The sequence below is a fragment of the Erinaceus europaeus genome, unplaced genomic scaffold (assembly GCF_950295315.1).
Source record: "Erinaceus europaeus unplaced genomic scaffold, mEriEur2.1 scaffold_541, whole genome shotgun sequence".
NCBI lineage: Eukaryota > Metazoa > Chordata > Mammalia > Eulipotyphla > Erinaceidae > Erinaceus > Erinaceus europaeus.
In genome coordinates, this window is record NW_026647853.1 from 5,553 (window position 1) to 20,300 (window position 14,748).

At 70.3% G+C, this 14,748-nt stretch overlaps 2 protein-coding genes across 2 annotated transcripts; both read left to right on the forward strand.

The window, feature by feature from the left end:
* Positions 1 to 370: 370 nt before the first annotated feature.
* On the forward strand, positions 371 to 3,105 carry FAM32A (family with sequence similarity 32 member A). Its single transcript, XM_060184457.1, has 4 exons — positions 371 to 509; positions 602 to 746; positions 2,773 to 2,826; positions 2,962 to 3,105. Exons 1-4 carry the CDS (start codon positions 433 to 435, stop codon positions 3,028 to 3,030), a joined length of 345 nt encoding a protein of 114 aa, XP_060040440.1. The 5' UTR covers positions 371 to 432; the 3' UTR covers positions 3,031 to 3,105.
* A 2,356-nt stretch (positions 3,106 to 5,461) lies between these two features.
* AP1M1 (adaptor related protein complex 1 subunit mu 1) lies at positions 5,462 to 14,117 on the forward strand. Its single transcript, XM_060184463.1, has 12 exons — positions 5,462 to 5,619; positions 10,315 to 10,471; positions 11,054 to 11,121; positions 11,198 to 11,328; positions 11,732 to 11,879; positions 11,985 to 12,111; positions 12,508 to 12,650; positions 12,772 to 12,843; positions 12,935 to 13,093; positions 13,276 to 13,401; positions 13,487 to 13,562; positions 13,961 to 14,117. Exons 1-12 carry the CDS (start codon positions 5,578 to 5,580, stop codon positions 13,981 to 13,983), a joined length of 1,272 nt encoding a protein of 423 aa, XP_060040446.1. The 5' UTR covers positions 5,462 to 5,577; the 3' UTR covers positions 13,984 to 14,117.
* The last annotated feature ends 631 nt before the right edge of the window (positions 14,118 to 14,748 follow it).

A 14,748-nucleotide genomic window follows, 5' to 3' on the forward strand; every position in this document is an offset into this window, starting at 1 on the left:
GACGGAGTTTAGGAAATCAGGTTCCTGTGGCCGCGGCCGGGAGCCCAGACGCAGCTCGCACCGCACGCAGGGCGGCCGCTCACGCACAAGACGCCCCCCGCCAAAAAAAAAAAGGCAAATTGCTAAAAAAAAAAAAAAAAAAAAAAAAAAAAAAAACAACCAAGAAAGAAGCGGATTCCGGTGAGCGCCCCTCCCAGCCCAAGGCGGCCAGCGGCTGCGGAGCCGGAAGTGGGTGTCTGAAGCGGAAGTGTGTCAAGAGCGCGACGCCCCGCCCCCGCCCCGCCCCCCGGAAGTGTGGCGGGGCCGTCGCCGGAGTGCGCACGCGCGTCCCCGGTTCAGCCAATCGCGGCGGGGCAGCGTGGCGGCCGGGCCGGATAGGGCGGCGCGCGGCCGGAAGTGGGGCGGAGGCGGGCGGAGCGGCCGGCGGGCGAGATGGCGGCGGCCTACGAGCAGGTGCAGAAGGGGCCGCTGAAGCTCAAGGGCGTCGCGGAGCTCGGCGTCGCCAAGCGGTGAGTGTCGGCGGGGCGGGGCGGGGCGGGGCGGGGCGGGGCGGGCGGGCTCTCCTCCCCCGGGACCCGACCTGACGCGGCCCGCGGCCCAGGAAGAAGAAGAAGAAGAAGGACAAGGACCAGGCCCAGCTGCTGGAAGCCATGGGGACCAGCAAGAAGAGCGAGGAGGAGAAGCGGCGCGGCCTGGACAAGCGCACGCCCGCGCAGGCGGCCTTCGAGAAGATGCAGGAGAAGCGGGTGCGGGGCGGGGTCGCGGGGTCGGCCCGGAGGGAGGGGCGGGGTCGGCCCGGAGGGAGGGGCGGGGTCGGCCCGGAGGGAGGGGCGGGGTCGGCCCGGAGGGAGGGGCGGGGTCGGCCCGGAGGGAGGGGCGGGGTCGGCCCGGAGGGAGGGGCGGGGTCGGCCCGGAGGGAGGGGCGGGGTCGGCCCGGAGGGAGGGGCGGGGTCGGCCCGGAGGGAGGGGCGGGGTCGGCCCGGAGGGAGGGGCGGGATCGGCCCGGAGGGAGGGGCGGGATCGGCCCGGAGGGAGGGGCGGGGTCAGCGCAGAGGGAGGGGCGGGGTCGCGGGCTCGGCCCGGAGGGAGGGGCGGGGTCAGCCCGGAGGGAGGGGGCGGGGTCAGCCCGGAGGGAGGGGCGGGATCGGCCCGGAGGGAGGGGCGGGGTCAGCCCGGAGGGAGGGGCGGGGTCGGCCCGGAGGGAGGGGCGGGGTCAGCCCGGAGGGAGGGGCGGGGTCGGCCCGGAGGGAGGGGCGGGGTCGGCCCGGAGGGAGGGGCGGGGATCGGCCCGGAGGGAGGGGCGGGGTCGGCCCGGAGGGAGGGGCGGGGTCGGCCCGGAGGGAGGGGCGGGGTCGGCCCGGAGGGAGGGGCGGGGTCGGCCCGGAGGGAGGGGCGGGGTCGGCCCGGAGGGAGGGGCGGGGTCGGCCCGGAGGGAGGGGCGGGGTCGGCCCGGAGGGAGGGGGCGGGGTCAGCCCGGAGGGAGGGGCGGGATCGGCCCGGAGGGAGGGGCGGGGTCGGCCCGGAGGGAGGGGCGGGGTCGGCCCGGAGGGAGGGGCGGGGTCGGCCCGGAGGGAGGGGCGGGATCGGCCCGGAGGGAGGGGCGGGGTCGGCCCGGAGGGAGGGGCGGGGTCGGCCCGGAGGGAGGGGCGGGGTCGGCCCGGAGGGAGGGGCGGGGTCAGCCCGGAGGGAGGGGCGGGGTCAGCCCGGAGGGAGGGGCGGGGTCAGCCCGGAGGGAGGGGCGGGGTCAGCCCGGAGGGAGGGGCGGGGTCGGCCCGGAGGGAGGGGCGGGGTCAGCCCGGAGGGAGAGGGCGGGGTCAGCCCGGAGGGAGGGGCGGGGTCAGCCCGGAGGGAGGGGCGGGGTCGGCCCGGAGGGAGGGGGGGTCAGCCCGGAGGGAGGGGCGGGGTCAGCCCGGAGGGAGAGGGCGGGGTCAGCCCGGAGGGAGGGGCGGGGTCAGCCCAGAGGAAGAGGGCGGGGTCAGCCCGGAGGGAGGGGCGGGGTCAGCCCAGAATGAGGGGGCGGGGTCAGCCCAGAGGGAGGGGGCGGGGGTCAGCCTGGGGGTCATCGTGGGGGCACCCCGGGTAAGTTTTTTTTTTTTTCTCTTTTTTTCCTTTTTTCTTTTCTTTTTTTACTGCGTATCCCTTTTTGTTGCTCTTGTTTCGTTGTCGCTGTGGTTGTTGTTGTTAATGCTGTCGTTGCTGTAGTTATTGTTATTGTTACTGATGTTGTTGTTGGCTAGGACAGAGAGACATGGAGAGAGGAGGGGAAGACAGAGAGGGGGAGAGACAGACAGACACCTGCAGACCTGCTTCACCGCCTGGGAAGTGACTCCCCTGCAGGTGGGAGCCGGGGGCTCGAACCGGGATCCTCACGCCGGTCCCTGCGCTTTGCGCCACCTGCGCTTCACCCGCTGCGCCCCCGCCCGACTCCCTTAAGCTTTTCATTTTTTAAAAGCCTTTTAAAAGCATTTTCTCTATTTGTTACTGGCTAGACAGAAGTGGCGAGGGAGAGGGACAGACCCCCGCAGCCCTGCCCCTCTGCCGGTGGAGCTTTCCCCCTGCAGGTGGGGCCGGGGGCTCGAACCTGGGTCCGCGCTCAGCCAGGCGCCACCTCCAGCATTTCTCTGGCCGTCAGCCAGAGGCTCAGGGGACCGAAGCTGGGGTCTGGGCGCCCGGGTGGGAGAGGCTGTGGCAGGACCCCCGCGCCCAGCACGGGAGACATGCAGCCCCCGCCCCCCCAGACCCGCCCGAGACTCACACCTTCTCCCCCCCCAGCAAATGGAGAGGATCCTGAAGAAGGCCTCCAAGACCCACAAGCAGAGGGTGGAGGTGGGTGGGGGCGGGGTGGCGGGGGGAGGGGGGTGGGGACAGGGGGAAGGGGGCTGGGGGAGGTGGGTGGGGTCAGGGGGAGGGGGAGGGGCAGTGTGAGGGAGGGGGCCGCCCGCTGAGTCCCCTCCCCCGCAGGACTTCAACCGGCACCTGGACACGCTGACCGAGCACTACGACATCCCCAAGGTCAGCTGGACCAAGTAGCCCCGCGGCCTCTGGAGCGTCGTCCAGGAGCGGGAGGCCCCCGCCCGAGACCATTAAAACCCACCCGCCCTCCGGCTGCAACTCCGGCTCCGCGTGTGTCTGGTGGCCCTGGGGGCAGTCGCCGGGGCGGGGGCGCCACGACAGGACACAGGGCCTCCGCCCGCCGGCCCAAGAGAGACACGACGTGACAGGACACAGGGACACACGGGACGGACACAACGACAGCACACACGGACACGGGGGCTCCGCCGCCCGCGCAAGCCGCCCTGCTCTCCCCCGACTTGGCGAATAAACTGCCTCGTTGCTGTCGCTCTGTGAGCCGCTGGCGTCTGTTTTCTGGGCTCAGGGCGGCGAGGAGCTGCCCACGGGGTCTGAGCGCCACTGGTTCGATTCACTGGCCAGAAAGACATCGAGAGGGAAGGGGGAGACAGAAAGACCCCTGCGGCCCTGCAGTTGGGGACTGGGGCCTGGAATCACGTCTCAGCCTGGTGCACGGCCTGTATTTATCCCCCCCCAGCCCTGCTGAGCCCTGCCTGCTGGTGGTGCTGGGGGTTGAACCCGGGGCCTCAGAGCCTCAGGCGGGAGAGTCTGTGTGCAGAACCATCCTGCCGTCTCCCGGCCCTAGACAGACGGAGAGACACCTGCAGCCCTGCTCTACCTGCGGGGAGGGGCGGTCCCCACAGGGGCTTTCTTATTTTCTTAAAGATTTTTAAATATTTATTCCCTTTTGTTGCCCTGGTTGTTTTATTGTTGTTGTTGTTATTGATGTCGTCGTTGTTGGCCAGGAGAGAAACGGAGAGAGATGGGGAAGACGGGGAGAGACAGACAGACACCTGCAGACCTGCTTCACCGCCTGGGAAGCGACTCCCCTGCAGGTGGGGAGCCGGGGGCTCGAACCGGGATCCTGACTCCGGTCCTTTCGTTTTGCGCCACGTGCGCTACCGGCTTTGATTCACATGGGCCGGGTTCGGTCCCGTGAAAATAAAACAAGGGCTGGGGAGCCGGCACGGGTTCTGCACACAGACTCTCCTGCCGGAGGCTCGGAGGCCCGGGTTCAGTCCCCAGCACCGCCAGCAGCCAGAGCCGAGCAGGGCTCTGGGCAATCGCGCTCATAAGATAAACTATTTAAAGAGGAAAGAAATCAAAGAATAAGAAACGGCTCTCAGGCCCCAGACGGGACAGTGGGAGGACAGGCCCGGCAAGTGTGAGGCCCGAGTTCCCTCCGGCGCTTTGCGTGGAGCGGGAGGCGCTGGCTCCGTCCCTCCGGTGAGCCTGTCTCTGCCCACAGGGCTCTTCTCGTTTGAGTTTACGCTTAACCTGCAGCCCTGCTGCTGCTGTGCTGGGGATGGAACCCGGGGCCTCAGAGCCTCGGGCGGGAGAGTCTGTGAGCAGAACAATAATTACTACTACTATCACTAGTCTCCCTAGAGCAGATACATATTATTACTATTATTATAATTATTAATATTATTTTCCCCCAGAGCCCTGCTGCGCCCCGGCTGCTGCTGTGCTGGGGATGGAACCCGGGGCCCCAGAGCCTCAGGCGGGAGAGTCTGTGAGCAGAACAATAATTACTACTACTATCACTAGTCTCCCTAGAGCAGATACATATTATTACTATTATTTGTTAGAATTATTAATATTATTTTCCCCAGAGCCCTGCTGCGCCCCGGGCTGCTGCTGTGCTGGGGATGGAACCCGGGGCCCCAGAGCCTCAGGCGGGAGAGTCTGTGCAGAACCGTGATGCCGTCTCCCCACCCTGCCCTGGAATGCGTGTCATTTTGTTTTTTAAAAGTACTCCGGCCGGGGAGGTGCGCACACGAACGGGGTCCGGGGTCCGGGTCCATTCGCAGGCGCCGCGCCAGCGGTGACGATCAGGACCGGACAAGAGCCGTGCACAGGCCCTGGGTTCGAGAGCCGGGCCCCCACCTGCCGGGAGCGAAGTTCACGGCTGTGTGTGTCTCGGTGGCGCGGGGGCTCGTCAGCCTGGAGCTCTGAATCCGTGGCGCCCGCGAAAACCGAACATTGGCGCACAGCCGACAGCCGGGCTGGACAGACGGACCGACACCAGGCACCTTTCCCCGGTGCTGCTGATGGGCGGGCCCCGGGGTCGGGCTGGACGCTCCCGGGAGCCCCTGCGCGTCCCCACGGGCTGCCGGGGCTCGGCCCCGCGGGAATGCGCGTTCCATCCCGGGGCCCTGCTCCCGCTGAGCCCGGGCCCCGCCGGCCCCGCCCACTGCCCTGGCCCCGCCCAGGAGCCCCGCAGGCCCCGCCTCCCGCGGGCGGGGCGGCTCGTCTGTCCACGCCCACCGCGCCCGGCCACGCCCCTTCCGCGCCCGGCTTCCCGGAAGCTCGAGCCTATGGGCGGAAGCGGCTCGCCCCGCGCGGTCTGCGCCTGCGCACGCGCGGCCGGCGCCTGCGCACTCCCGGCGGCACCGCTCCCCCGACCGGACATAACGGTCCGCGCGCCGCCCGCCCGCCCGGAAGTAGCCGCGAACCGTCGGGGCGGCGCCGGGCCTCGCTCAACGCCCGGCTACCGCCGCAGCCATGTCGGCCAGCGCCGTGTACGTGCTGGACCTGAAGGGCAAGGTAGGCGGCGCGGGGGCTGCCGGGACGCGGGGCCGGGCTGCGCGGGGCCTGGCGGGGCCGGCGGTGCGGACGCGACCCCGGTGTGGACGCGCCCCGAGTAGACGGCGACCCCGGTGCGGACGCGCCCAGTGTAGACGCCCCGTGGAGACAGTGACCCCTAGTGTAGACACCCCCGTATAGAGGCCCCCCGTGTGGTGTAGCCGCCCCCAGTGTAGACGCCCCCCGTGTGGTGTAGACGCCCCCCAGTGTGGTGTAGCCGCCCCCAGTGTAGACGCCCCCCGTGTGGTGTAGACGCCCCCCCCGTATGGTGTAGACGCCCCCCCCCGTGTGGTGTAGACGCCCCCCCGTGTGGTGTAGCCGCCCCCAGTGTAGACGCCCCCCGTGTGGTGTAGCCGCCCCCAGTGTAGACGCCCCCCGTGTGGTGTAGACGCCCCCGTGTGGTGTAGACGCCCCCCCCGTGTGGTGTAGCCGCCCCCAGTGTAGACGCCCCCCGTGTGGTGTAGACGCCCCCCCGTGTGGTGTAGACGCCCCCCGTGTGGTGTAGACGCCCCCCCCCGTGTGGTGTAGACGCCCCCGTGTGGTGTAGACGCCCCCCGTGTGGTGTAGACGCCCCCTTGTGGTGTAGACGCCCCCCGTGTGGTGTAGACGCCCCCCGTGTGGTGTAGACGCCCCCTTGTGGTGTAGGCGCCCCCCGTGTGGTGTAGACGCCCCCCGTGTGGTGTAGACGCCCCCTTGTGGTGTAGGCGCCCCCCGTGTGGTGTAGACGCCCCCCGTGTGGTGTAGACGCCCCCGTGTGGTGTAGACGCCCCCCAGTGTGGTGTAGACGCCCCCCCGTGTGGTGTAGACGCCCCCCCCCGTGTGGTGTAGACGCCCCCCGTGTGGTGTAGACGCCTCCCCCCGTGTGGTGTAGACGCCCCCGTGTGGTGTAGACGCCCCCCGTGTGGTGTAGACGCCCCCCCGTGTGGTGTAGCCGCCCCCCGTGTGGTGTAGACGCCCCCCGTGTGGTGTAGACGCCCCCCCGTGTGGTGTAGACGCCCCCCCGTGTGGTGTAGACGCCCCCCGTGTGGTGTAGACGCCCCCCCGTGTGGTGTAGACGCCCCCAGTGTGGTGTAGACGCCCCCCCGTATGGTGTAGACGCCCCCCCCCCGTGTGGTGTAGACGCCCCCTTGTGGTGTAGGCGCCCCCCGTGTGGTGTAGACGCCCCCCGTGTGGTGTAGACGCCCCCTTGTGGTGTAGGCGCCCCCCGTGTGGTGTAGACGCCCCCCGTGTGGTGTAGACGCCCCCTTGTGGTGTAGGCGCCCCCCGTGTGGTGTAGACGCCCCCCGTGTGGTGTAGACGCCCCCTTGTGGTGTAGGCGCCCCCCGTGTGGTGTAGACGCCCCCCGTGTGGTGTAGACGCCCCCGTGTGGTGTAGACGCCCCCCGTGTGGTGTAGACGCCCCCCCGTGTGGTGTAGACGCCCCCGTGTGGTGTAGACGCCCCCCAGTGTGGTGTAGACGCCCCCCCGTGTGGTGTAGACGCCCCCCCCCGTGTGGTGTAGACGCCCCCCGTGTGGTGTAGACGCCTCCCCCCGTGTGGTGTAGACGCCCCCGTGTGGTGTAGACGCCCCCCGTGTGGTGTAGACGCCCCCCCGTGTGGTGTAGCCGCCCCCCGTGTGGTGTAGACGCCCCCCGTGTGGTGTAGACGCCCCCCCGTGTGGTGTAGACGCCCCCCCGTGTGGTGTAGACGCCCCCCGTGTGGTGTAGACGCCCCCCCGTGTGGTGTAGACGCCCCCAGTGTGGTGTAGACGCCCCCCCGTATGGTGTAGACGCCCCCCCCCCGTGTGGTGTAGACGCCCCCGTGTGGTGTAGACGCCCCCGTGTGGTGTAGACGCCCCCGTGTGGTGTAGACGCCCCCCCGTGTGGTGTAGACGCCCCCAGTGTGGTGTAGACGCCCCCCCGTATGGTGTAGACGCCCCCCCCCCGTGTGGTGTAGACGCCCCCGTGTGGTGTAGCCGCCCCCGTGTGGTGTAGACGCCCCCGTGTGGTGTAGACGCCCCCCCGTGTGGTGTAGACGCCCCCCGTGTGGTGTAGCCGCCCCCAGTGTAGACGCCCCCCGTGTGGTGTAGACGCCCCCCCGTGTGGTGTAGACGCCCCCCGTGTGGTGTAGACGCCCCCCCGTGTGGTGTAGACGCCCCCCGTGTGGTGTAGACGCCCCCGTGTAGTGTAGACGCCCCCCGTGTGGTGTAGACGCCCCCCGTGTAGACGCCCCCCGTGTGGTGTAGACGCCCCCCGTGTGGTGTAGACGCCCCCGTGTGGTGTAGACGCCCCCCAGTGTGGTGTAGACGCCCCCCGTGTGGTGTAGACGCCCCCAGTGTGGTGTAGACGCCCCCCCGTGTGGTGTAGACGCCCCCCCGTGTGGTGTAGACGCCCCCAGTGTGGTGTAGACGCCCCCCCGTGTGGTGTAGACGCCCCCCGTGTGGTGTAGACGCCCCCCCCGTGTGGTGTAGACGCCCCCCGTGTGGTGTAGACGCCCCCCGTGTGGTGTAGACGCCCCCCCGTGTGGTGTAGACGCCCCCCGTGTGGTGTAGACGCCCCCAGTGTGGTGTAGACGCCCCCCCGTGTGGTGTAGACGCCCCCAGTGTGGTGTAGACGCCCCCCCCGTGTGGTGTAGACGCCCCCCCGTATGGTGTAGACGCCCCCCCCGTATGGTGTAGACGCCCCCAGTGTGGTGTAGACGCCCCCCCCGTGTGGTGTAGACGCCCCCCCCGTGTGGTGTAGACGCCCCCCCCGTGTGGTGTAGACGCCCCCCCCGTATGGTGTAGACGCCCCCGTGTGGTGTAGACGCCCCCCCCGTGTGGTGTAGACGCCCCCCCCGTGTGGTGTAGACGCCCCCCCGTGTGGTGTAGACGCCCCCCCCGTATGGTGTAGACGCCCCCCCCGTGTGGTGTAGACGCCCCCCCCGTGTGGTGTAGACGCCCCCCCGTGTGGTGTAGACGCCCCCCCCCGTGTGGTGTAGACGCCCCCCGTGTGGTGTAGACGCCCCCAGTGTGGTGTAGACGCCCCCGTGTGGTGTAGACGCCCCCCCGTGTGGTGTAGACGCCCCCCCCCGTATGGTGTAGACGCCCCCCCGTGTGGTGTAGACGCCCCCCGTGTGGTGTAGACGCCCCCGTGTGGTGTAGACGCCCCCCCCGTGTGGTGTAGACGCCCCCCCCGTGTGGTGTAGACGCCCCCCCGTGTGGTGTAGACGCCCCCCCCGTGTGGTGTAGACGCCCCCCCCGTGTGGTGTAGACGCCCCCCGTGTGGTGTAGACGCCCCCAGTGTGGTGTAGACGCCCCCGTGTGGTGTAGACGCCCCCTTGTGGTGTAGGCGCCCCCCGTGTGGTGTAGACGCCCCCCGTGTGGTGTAGACGCCCCCCCGTGTGGTGTAGACGCCCCCCCGTGTGGTGTAGACGCCCCCCCCCGTGTGGTGTAGACGCCCCCGTGTGGTGTAGACGCCCCCCGTGTGGTGTAGCCGCCCCCCGTGTGGTGTAGACGCCCCCCGTGTGGTGTAGACGCCCCCCCGTGTGGTGTAGACGCCCCCCCGTGTGGTGTAGACGCCCCCCGTGTGGTGTAGACGCCCCCCCGTGTGGTGTAGACGCCCCCAGTGTGGTGTAGACGCCCCCCCGTATGGTGTAGACGCCCCCCCCGTGTGGTGTAGACGCCCCCCCGTGTGGTGTAGACGCCCCCCCCGTGTGGTGTAGACGCCCCCCGTGTGGTGTAGACGCCCCCCCCGTGTGGTGTAGACGCCCCCCGTGTGGTGTAGACGCCCCCCGTGTAGACGCCCCCCGTGTGGTGTAGACGCCCCCGTGTGGTGTAGACGCCCCCCGTGTGGTGTAGACGCCCCCCCGTGTGGTGTAGACGCCCCCCGTGTGGTGTAGACGCCCCCCGTGTAGACGCCCCCCGTGTGGTGTAGACGCCCCCGTGTGGTGTAGACGCCCCCCGTGTGGTGTAGACGCCCCCCCGTGTGGTGTAGACGCCCCCACTGTGGTGTTGACGCCCCCGTGTGGTGTAGACGCCCCCCGTGTGGTGTAGACGCCCCCCGTGTGGTGTAGACGCCCCCCCGTGTGGTGTAGACGCCCCCAGTGTGGTGTAGACGCCCCCCCGTATGGTGTAGACGCCCCCCCCGTGTGGTGTAGACGCCCCCCCGTGTGGTGTAGACGCCCCCCCCGTATGGTGTAGACGCCCCCCCCGTGTGGTGTAGACGCCCCCCCCGTGTGGTGTAGACGCCCCCCCGTGTGGTGTAGACGCCCCCCCGTGTGGTGTAGACGCCCCCGTGTGGTGTAGACGCCCCCCGTGTGGTGTAGACGCCCCCCTTGTGGTGTAGACGCCCCCCCGTGTGGTGTAGACGCCCCCCGTGTGGTGTAGACGCCCCCCCCGTGTGGTGTAGACGCCCCCCCCGTGTGGTGTAGACGCCCCCCCCGTGTGGTGTAGACGCCCCCCGTGTGGTGTAGACGCCCCCCCGTGTGGTGTAGACGCCCCCCGTGTGGTGTAGACGCCCCCCGTGTGGTGTAGACGCCCCCAGTGTGGTGTAGACGCCCCCCCCGTGTGGTGTAGACGCCCCCCCCGTGTGGTGTAGACGCCCCCGTGTGGTGTAGACGCCCCCCCGTGTGGTGTAGACGCCCCCCCCGTGTGGTGTAGACGCCCCCCCGTGTGGTGTAGACGCCCCGACCGCCCGCAGGTGCTGGTCTGCAGGAACTACCGCGGCGACGTGGACATGGCGGAGGTGGAGCACTTCATGCCGATCCTCATGGAGAAGGAGGAGGAGGGAGCCCTGTCGCCCATCCTGGCCCACGGCGCCGTGCGCTTCATGTGGGTCAAGCACAACAACCTGTACCGCACCCGAGAGCCGGCCGGGGGCGGGCGGGAGGGACAGACGGGGCGGGCCGGGCTGCCGCCATCTCGCCTAGGGTGCCCCTGCCCCCACCCGTGTCCCCGTGTCCCCATGTCCCCGTGTCCCCGTGTCCCCATATCCCCGTGTCCCCATGTCCCTGTATCCCCATGTCCCCGTGTACCCCCATGTCCCCGTGTCCCCATGTCCCCGTGTCCCCATGTCCCCGTGTCCCCATATCCCCGTATCCCCGTGTACCCATGTCCCTGTATCCCCGTGTCCCCATGTCCCCGTGTCCCCATATCCCCGTGTACCCCCATGTCCCCGTGTCCCCATGTCCCCGTGTCCCCATGTCCCCGTGTCCCCATATCCCCGTGTACCCATGTCCCTGTATCCCCGTGTCCCCATGTCCCCGTGTCCCCGTATCCCCATGTCCTCATATCCCCGTGTCCCCATGTCCCCGTGTCCCCATATCCCCATGTCCTCATATCCCCGTGTCCCCATGTCCCTGTATCCCCGTGTCCCCATGTCCCCGTGTCCCCGTGTCCCCAAACCCGTGTGCCGTGTCCTCCTTAACGGTCGTGCGCAGTGGTGGCCACGTCCAAGAAGAATGCGTGCGTGTCCCTGGTTTTCTCCTTCCTCTACAAGGTGGTGCAGGTGAGTGGCCGGGCGGGGCGGGACGAGGGTGTCCGTCTGTCCCGGCGTCCGTCAGTCCGGCCCCGCCCGCCGCCAGGTGTTCTCCGAGTATTTCAAGGAGCTGGAGGAGGAGAGTATCCGCGACAACTTCGTCATCATCTACGAGCTGCTGGACGAGCTCATGGACTTCGGCTACCCGCAGACCACCGACAGCAAGATCCTGCAGGAGTGAGTGGGGCGGGCGGGACGGACGGACGGCCGGCAGGATCCTGCAGGAGTGAGTGGGGCGGGCGGGACAGACGGACAGCCGGCAGGATCCTGCAGGAGTGAGTGGGGCGGGCGGGACAGACGGACGGATGGCAGGATATCCTGCGGGAGTGAGTGGGGCGGGCGGGACAGACGGACGGATGGCAGGATATCCTGCAGGAGTGAGTGGGGCGGGCGGGACGGACAGACGGACGGCCAGACAGCAAGATCCTGCAGGAGTGAGTGGGGCGGGCAGGACGGACAGCCGGCCGGCAGGATCCTGCAGGAGTGAGTGGGGCGGGCGGGACGGACAGACGGACGGACGGGAGACCCGCGGGCTGGGCGGTGGGCGGGACAGACGGACGGCCGCGTCGCCGGCGCGCAGGTACATCACGCAGGAAGGCCACAAGCTGGACACGGGCGCGCCCCGGCCCCCCGCCACCGTGACCAACGCGGTGTCCTGGCGCTCGGAGGGCATCAAGTACCGCAAGAACGAGGTCTTCCTGGACGTGATCGAGTCCGTCAACCTGCTGGTGGGCGCGGCCGGGCTGCGGGCTGCGGGCGGGCTGCGGGCGGGCTGCGGGGTCCTGGGGGCGCGGAGACCCTGACCCGCCCCGCCCGCCCCGCCCGCCCCGCAGGTGAGCGCCAACGGCAACGTGCTGCGCAGCGAGATCGTGGGCTCCATCCGCATGCGCGTGTTCCTGTCGGGCATGCCCGAGCTGCGGCTGGGCCTCAACGACAAGGTGCTGTTCGACAACACCGGCCGTGAGTGCGGGCCGGCCGGGCGGGGCGGGCGGGGCCGGGCGGGGCGGGGTGCAGACAGACGCGGGGCGGGGCCGAGACTGCGGGGCGGGGCCCAGACACGGGGGCGGGGCCGAGACTGCGGGGCGGGGCGGGGACAGCGGGGGGCGGGGCCGAGACTGCGGGGCGGGGCCCAGACACGGGGGCGGGGACGGCGGGGGCGGGGCCCAGACACGGGGGCGGGGCCGAGACTGCGGGGCGGGGCCCAGACACGGGGCGGGGACAGCGGGGGCGGGGCCCAGACACGGGGGCGGGGACGGCGGGGCGGGGCCAGCGGCGCTCTGCGGTGTCGTGTCGGCAGCGGGGTGTGTTGGGCCGCCCCTGACCCCCGCGCCCGTCGCCCGCCCCGCCCGGCCCCAGGCGGGAAGAGCAAGTCCGTGGAGCTGGAGGACGTCAAGTTCCACCAGTGCGTGCGGCTGTCGCGCTTCGAGAACGACAGGACCATCTCCTTCATCCCCCCCGACGGCGAGTTCGAGCTCATGTCCTACCGGCTCAACACGCACGTGAGCGGCGGGCGGGCGGGCTCGGTACCGCGGGGGGGGACGCGGGGGACGCGGGCGGGCGGGCGGGGTGGCCGCCGGGGCTGAGCCCGAGCCCCGAGCCCCGAGCCGCGCGCCGCCGCAGGTGAAGCCCCTGATCTGGATCGAGTCCGTGATTGAGAAGCACTCGCACAGCCGCATCGAGTACATGATCAAGGTGGGCGGCGCGGCGGCGGCGGCGGGGCGGCGCGGGAGGGAGGGAGTGCGCGCAGGGTCCGTGGGGCCGTCCTCACGCCGCCCATCCCCAGGCCAAGAGCCAGTTCAAGCGCCGCTCCACGGCCAACAACGTGGAGATTCACATCCCGGTGCCCAACGACGCCGACTCCCCCAAGTTCAAGACGACCGTGGGCAGCGTCAAGTGGGTCCCCGAGAGCAGCGCCGTGGTCTGGGCCATCAAGTCCTTCCCGGTGAGGGCGGGGCGGGGCCATCCAGTCCTTCCCGGTGAGGGCGGGGCCGCGGGGCGGGGCGGGGCCATCCAGTCCTTCCCGGTGAGGGCGGGGCCGCGGGGCGGGGCGGGGCCATCCAGTCCTTCCCGGTGAGGGGGACCGCGGAGGGACTCAGCCCCGCCCGCCCGCCCGCCCCGCCCCAGGGCGGCAAGGAGTACCTGATGCGCGCGCACTTCGGGCTGCCCAGCGTGGAGGCGGAGGACAAGGAGGGCAAGCCCCCCATCAGCGTCAAGTTCGAGATCCCCTACTTCACCACGTCGGGCATCCAGGTCAGGTGCTCGCCGCGCCCGGGACGGGGCACCCCGCCCCCCGAGCCCCCGCCCCCGGTGACCCCGCCCCGCCGCACGCCCGCAGGTGCGCTACCTCAAGATCATCGAGAAGAGCGGGTACCAGGCCCTGCCCTGGGTGCGCTACATCACGCAGAACGGAGGTGCGGGGCCGGAGGGGGGCGGGGTCAGCGGGAGGGGCGGGGCCAGTGGGGAGGGGCCCGAGGTCGGTTGTCCTAGTCCCCTGTCCCCATGTCCTGTCCTGTGTCCCCTTTCCCCGTCCCCTTTCCCGTGACCCCATGTCCTCCTGTCCCGTGTCCCCGTGTCTCCTGCCCCGTGTCCCCTTTCCCCTGTCGCGTGTCCCGTGTCCCCATGTCCTCCTGCCCCGTGTCTCCTGCCCCATGTCCCCTTTCCCCTGTCGCGTGTCCCCCTGTCCCGTGTCCCCTGTCCCGTCCAGCCGGGCAGAGCTAAGCCTGTCGGCAGGCAGCCCCGGCCTCCGCCCGCCGGTAGTTGGGCCCCGCAGTATAAGCGCCCTCCCGCCCGCCCGCCCGCCCGCCCGCAGACTACCAGCTGCGCACGCAGTGAGACCCGTGGGCCCAGGACGCCGCTCAGCTGCCGGGACCGCCGCCCCCCCGTCTGGACGCCGGGCCGGCTCCTCGCTGGGCGCCCGCCCGGCCGCCCGAGTCAGTGCTGCCCCGCCGCCTCCATTAAAGACGTTTCGCCCCCACACGGCCGCCGTGCTTCCTGCTCCCTGCTTCCTGGGACCCGGGGCTGCGCCGTCTCCCGCCTCTGTCTCTCTGCGTCTCTGTCTCCCTGCGTCTCTGTCTCCGCCTCTGTCTCCGCCTCTGTCCGTCTCTCTCCGTCTCCGTTTCTGCATCTCTCCGTCTCTCCGTCTCCGCATCTCCCCGTCTCTGTCTCTCCATCTCTCCGTGTCTCTCTCTCCGTCTCTGCATCTCTCCGTCTCTGTCTCCATCTCCGCGTCTGTCTGTCTCCATCTCCGTGTCTGTCTGTCTGTCTCCATCTCCGCGTCTGTCTGTCTGTCTCCATCTCTTCGTCTCCGCATCTCTCCCGTCGTCTCGGGCGCAGGGCACGTGCCCACCCAGCCCAGCGCGGGCCCGACACCCCGCCCGCAGGGCCGCAGGCGTCTCGGTCTCCCCGCCATGTGTCCTGCTTCTGTCTGTCTGTCTGTCTGTCTCTGGAGGGGTCCAGGCGCCAGGGCACAAGTGGGAGAGGGAACTGGAGGCCGGGTAGAGAAAACAGTTATAGTAGCGGCCCGGCCTGCCGCTGGGGTCTCTGTCTCCCCGCGTGTCTCTGAAGGGGCACAAAGCCGCGAAAACGAAGTTCCCTTGT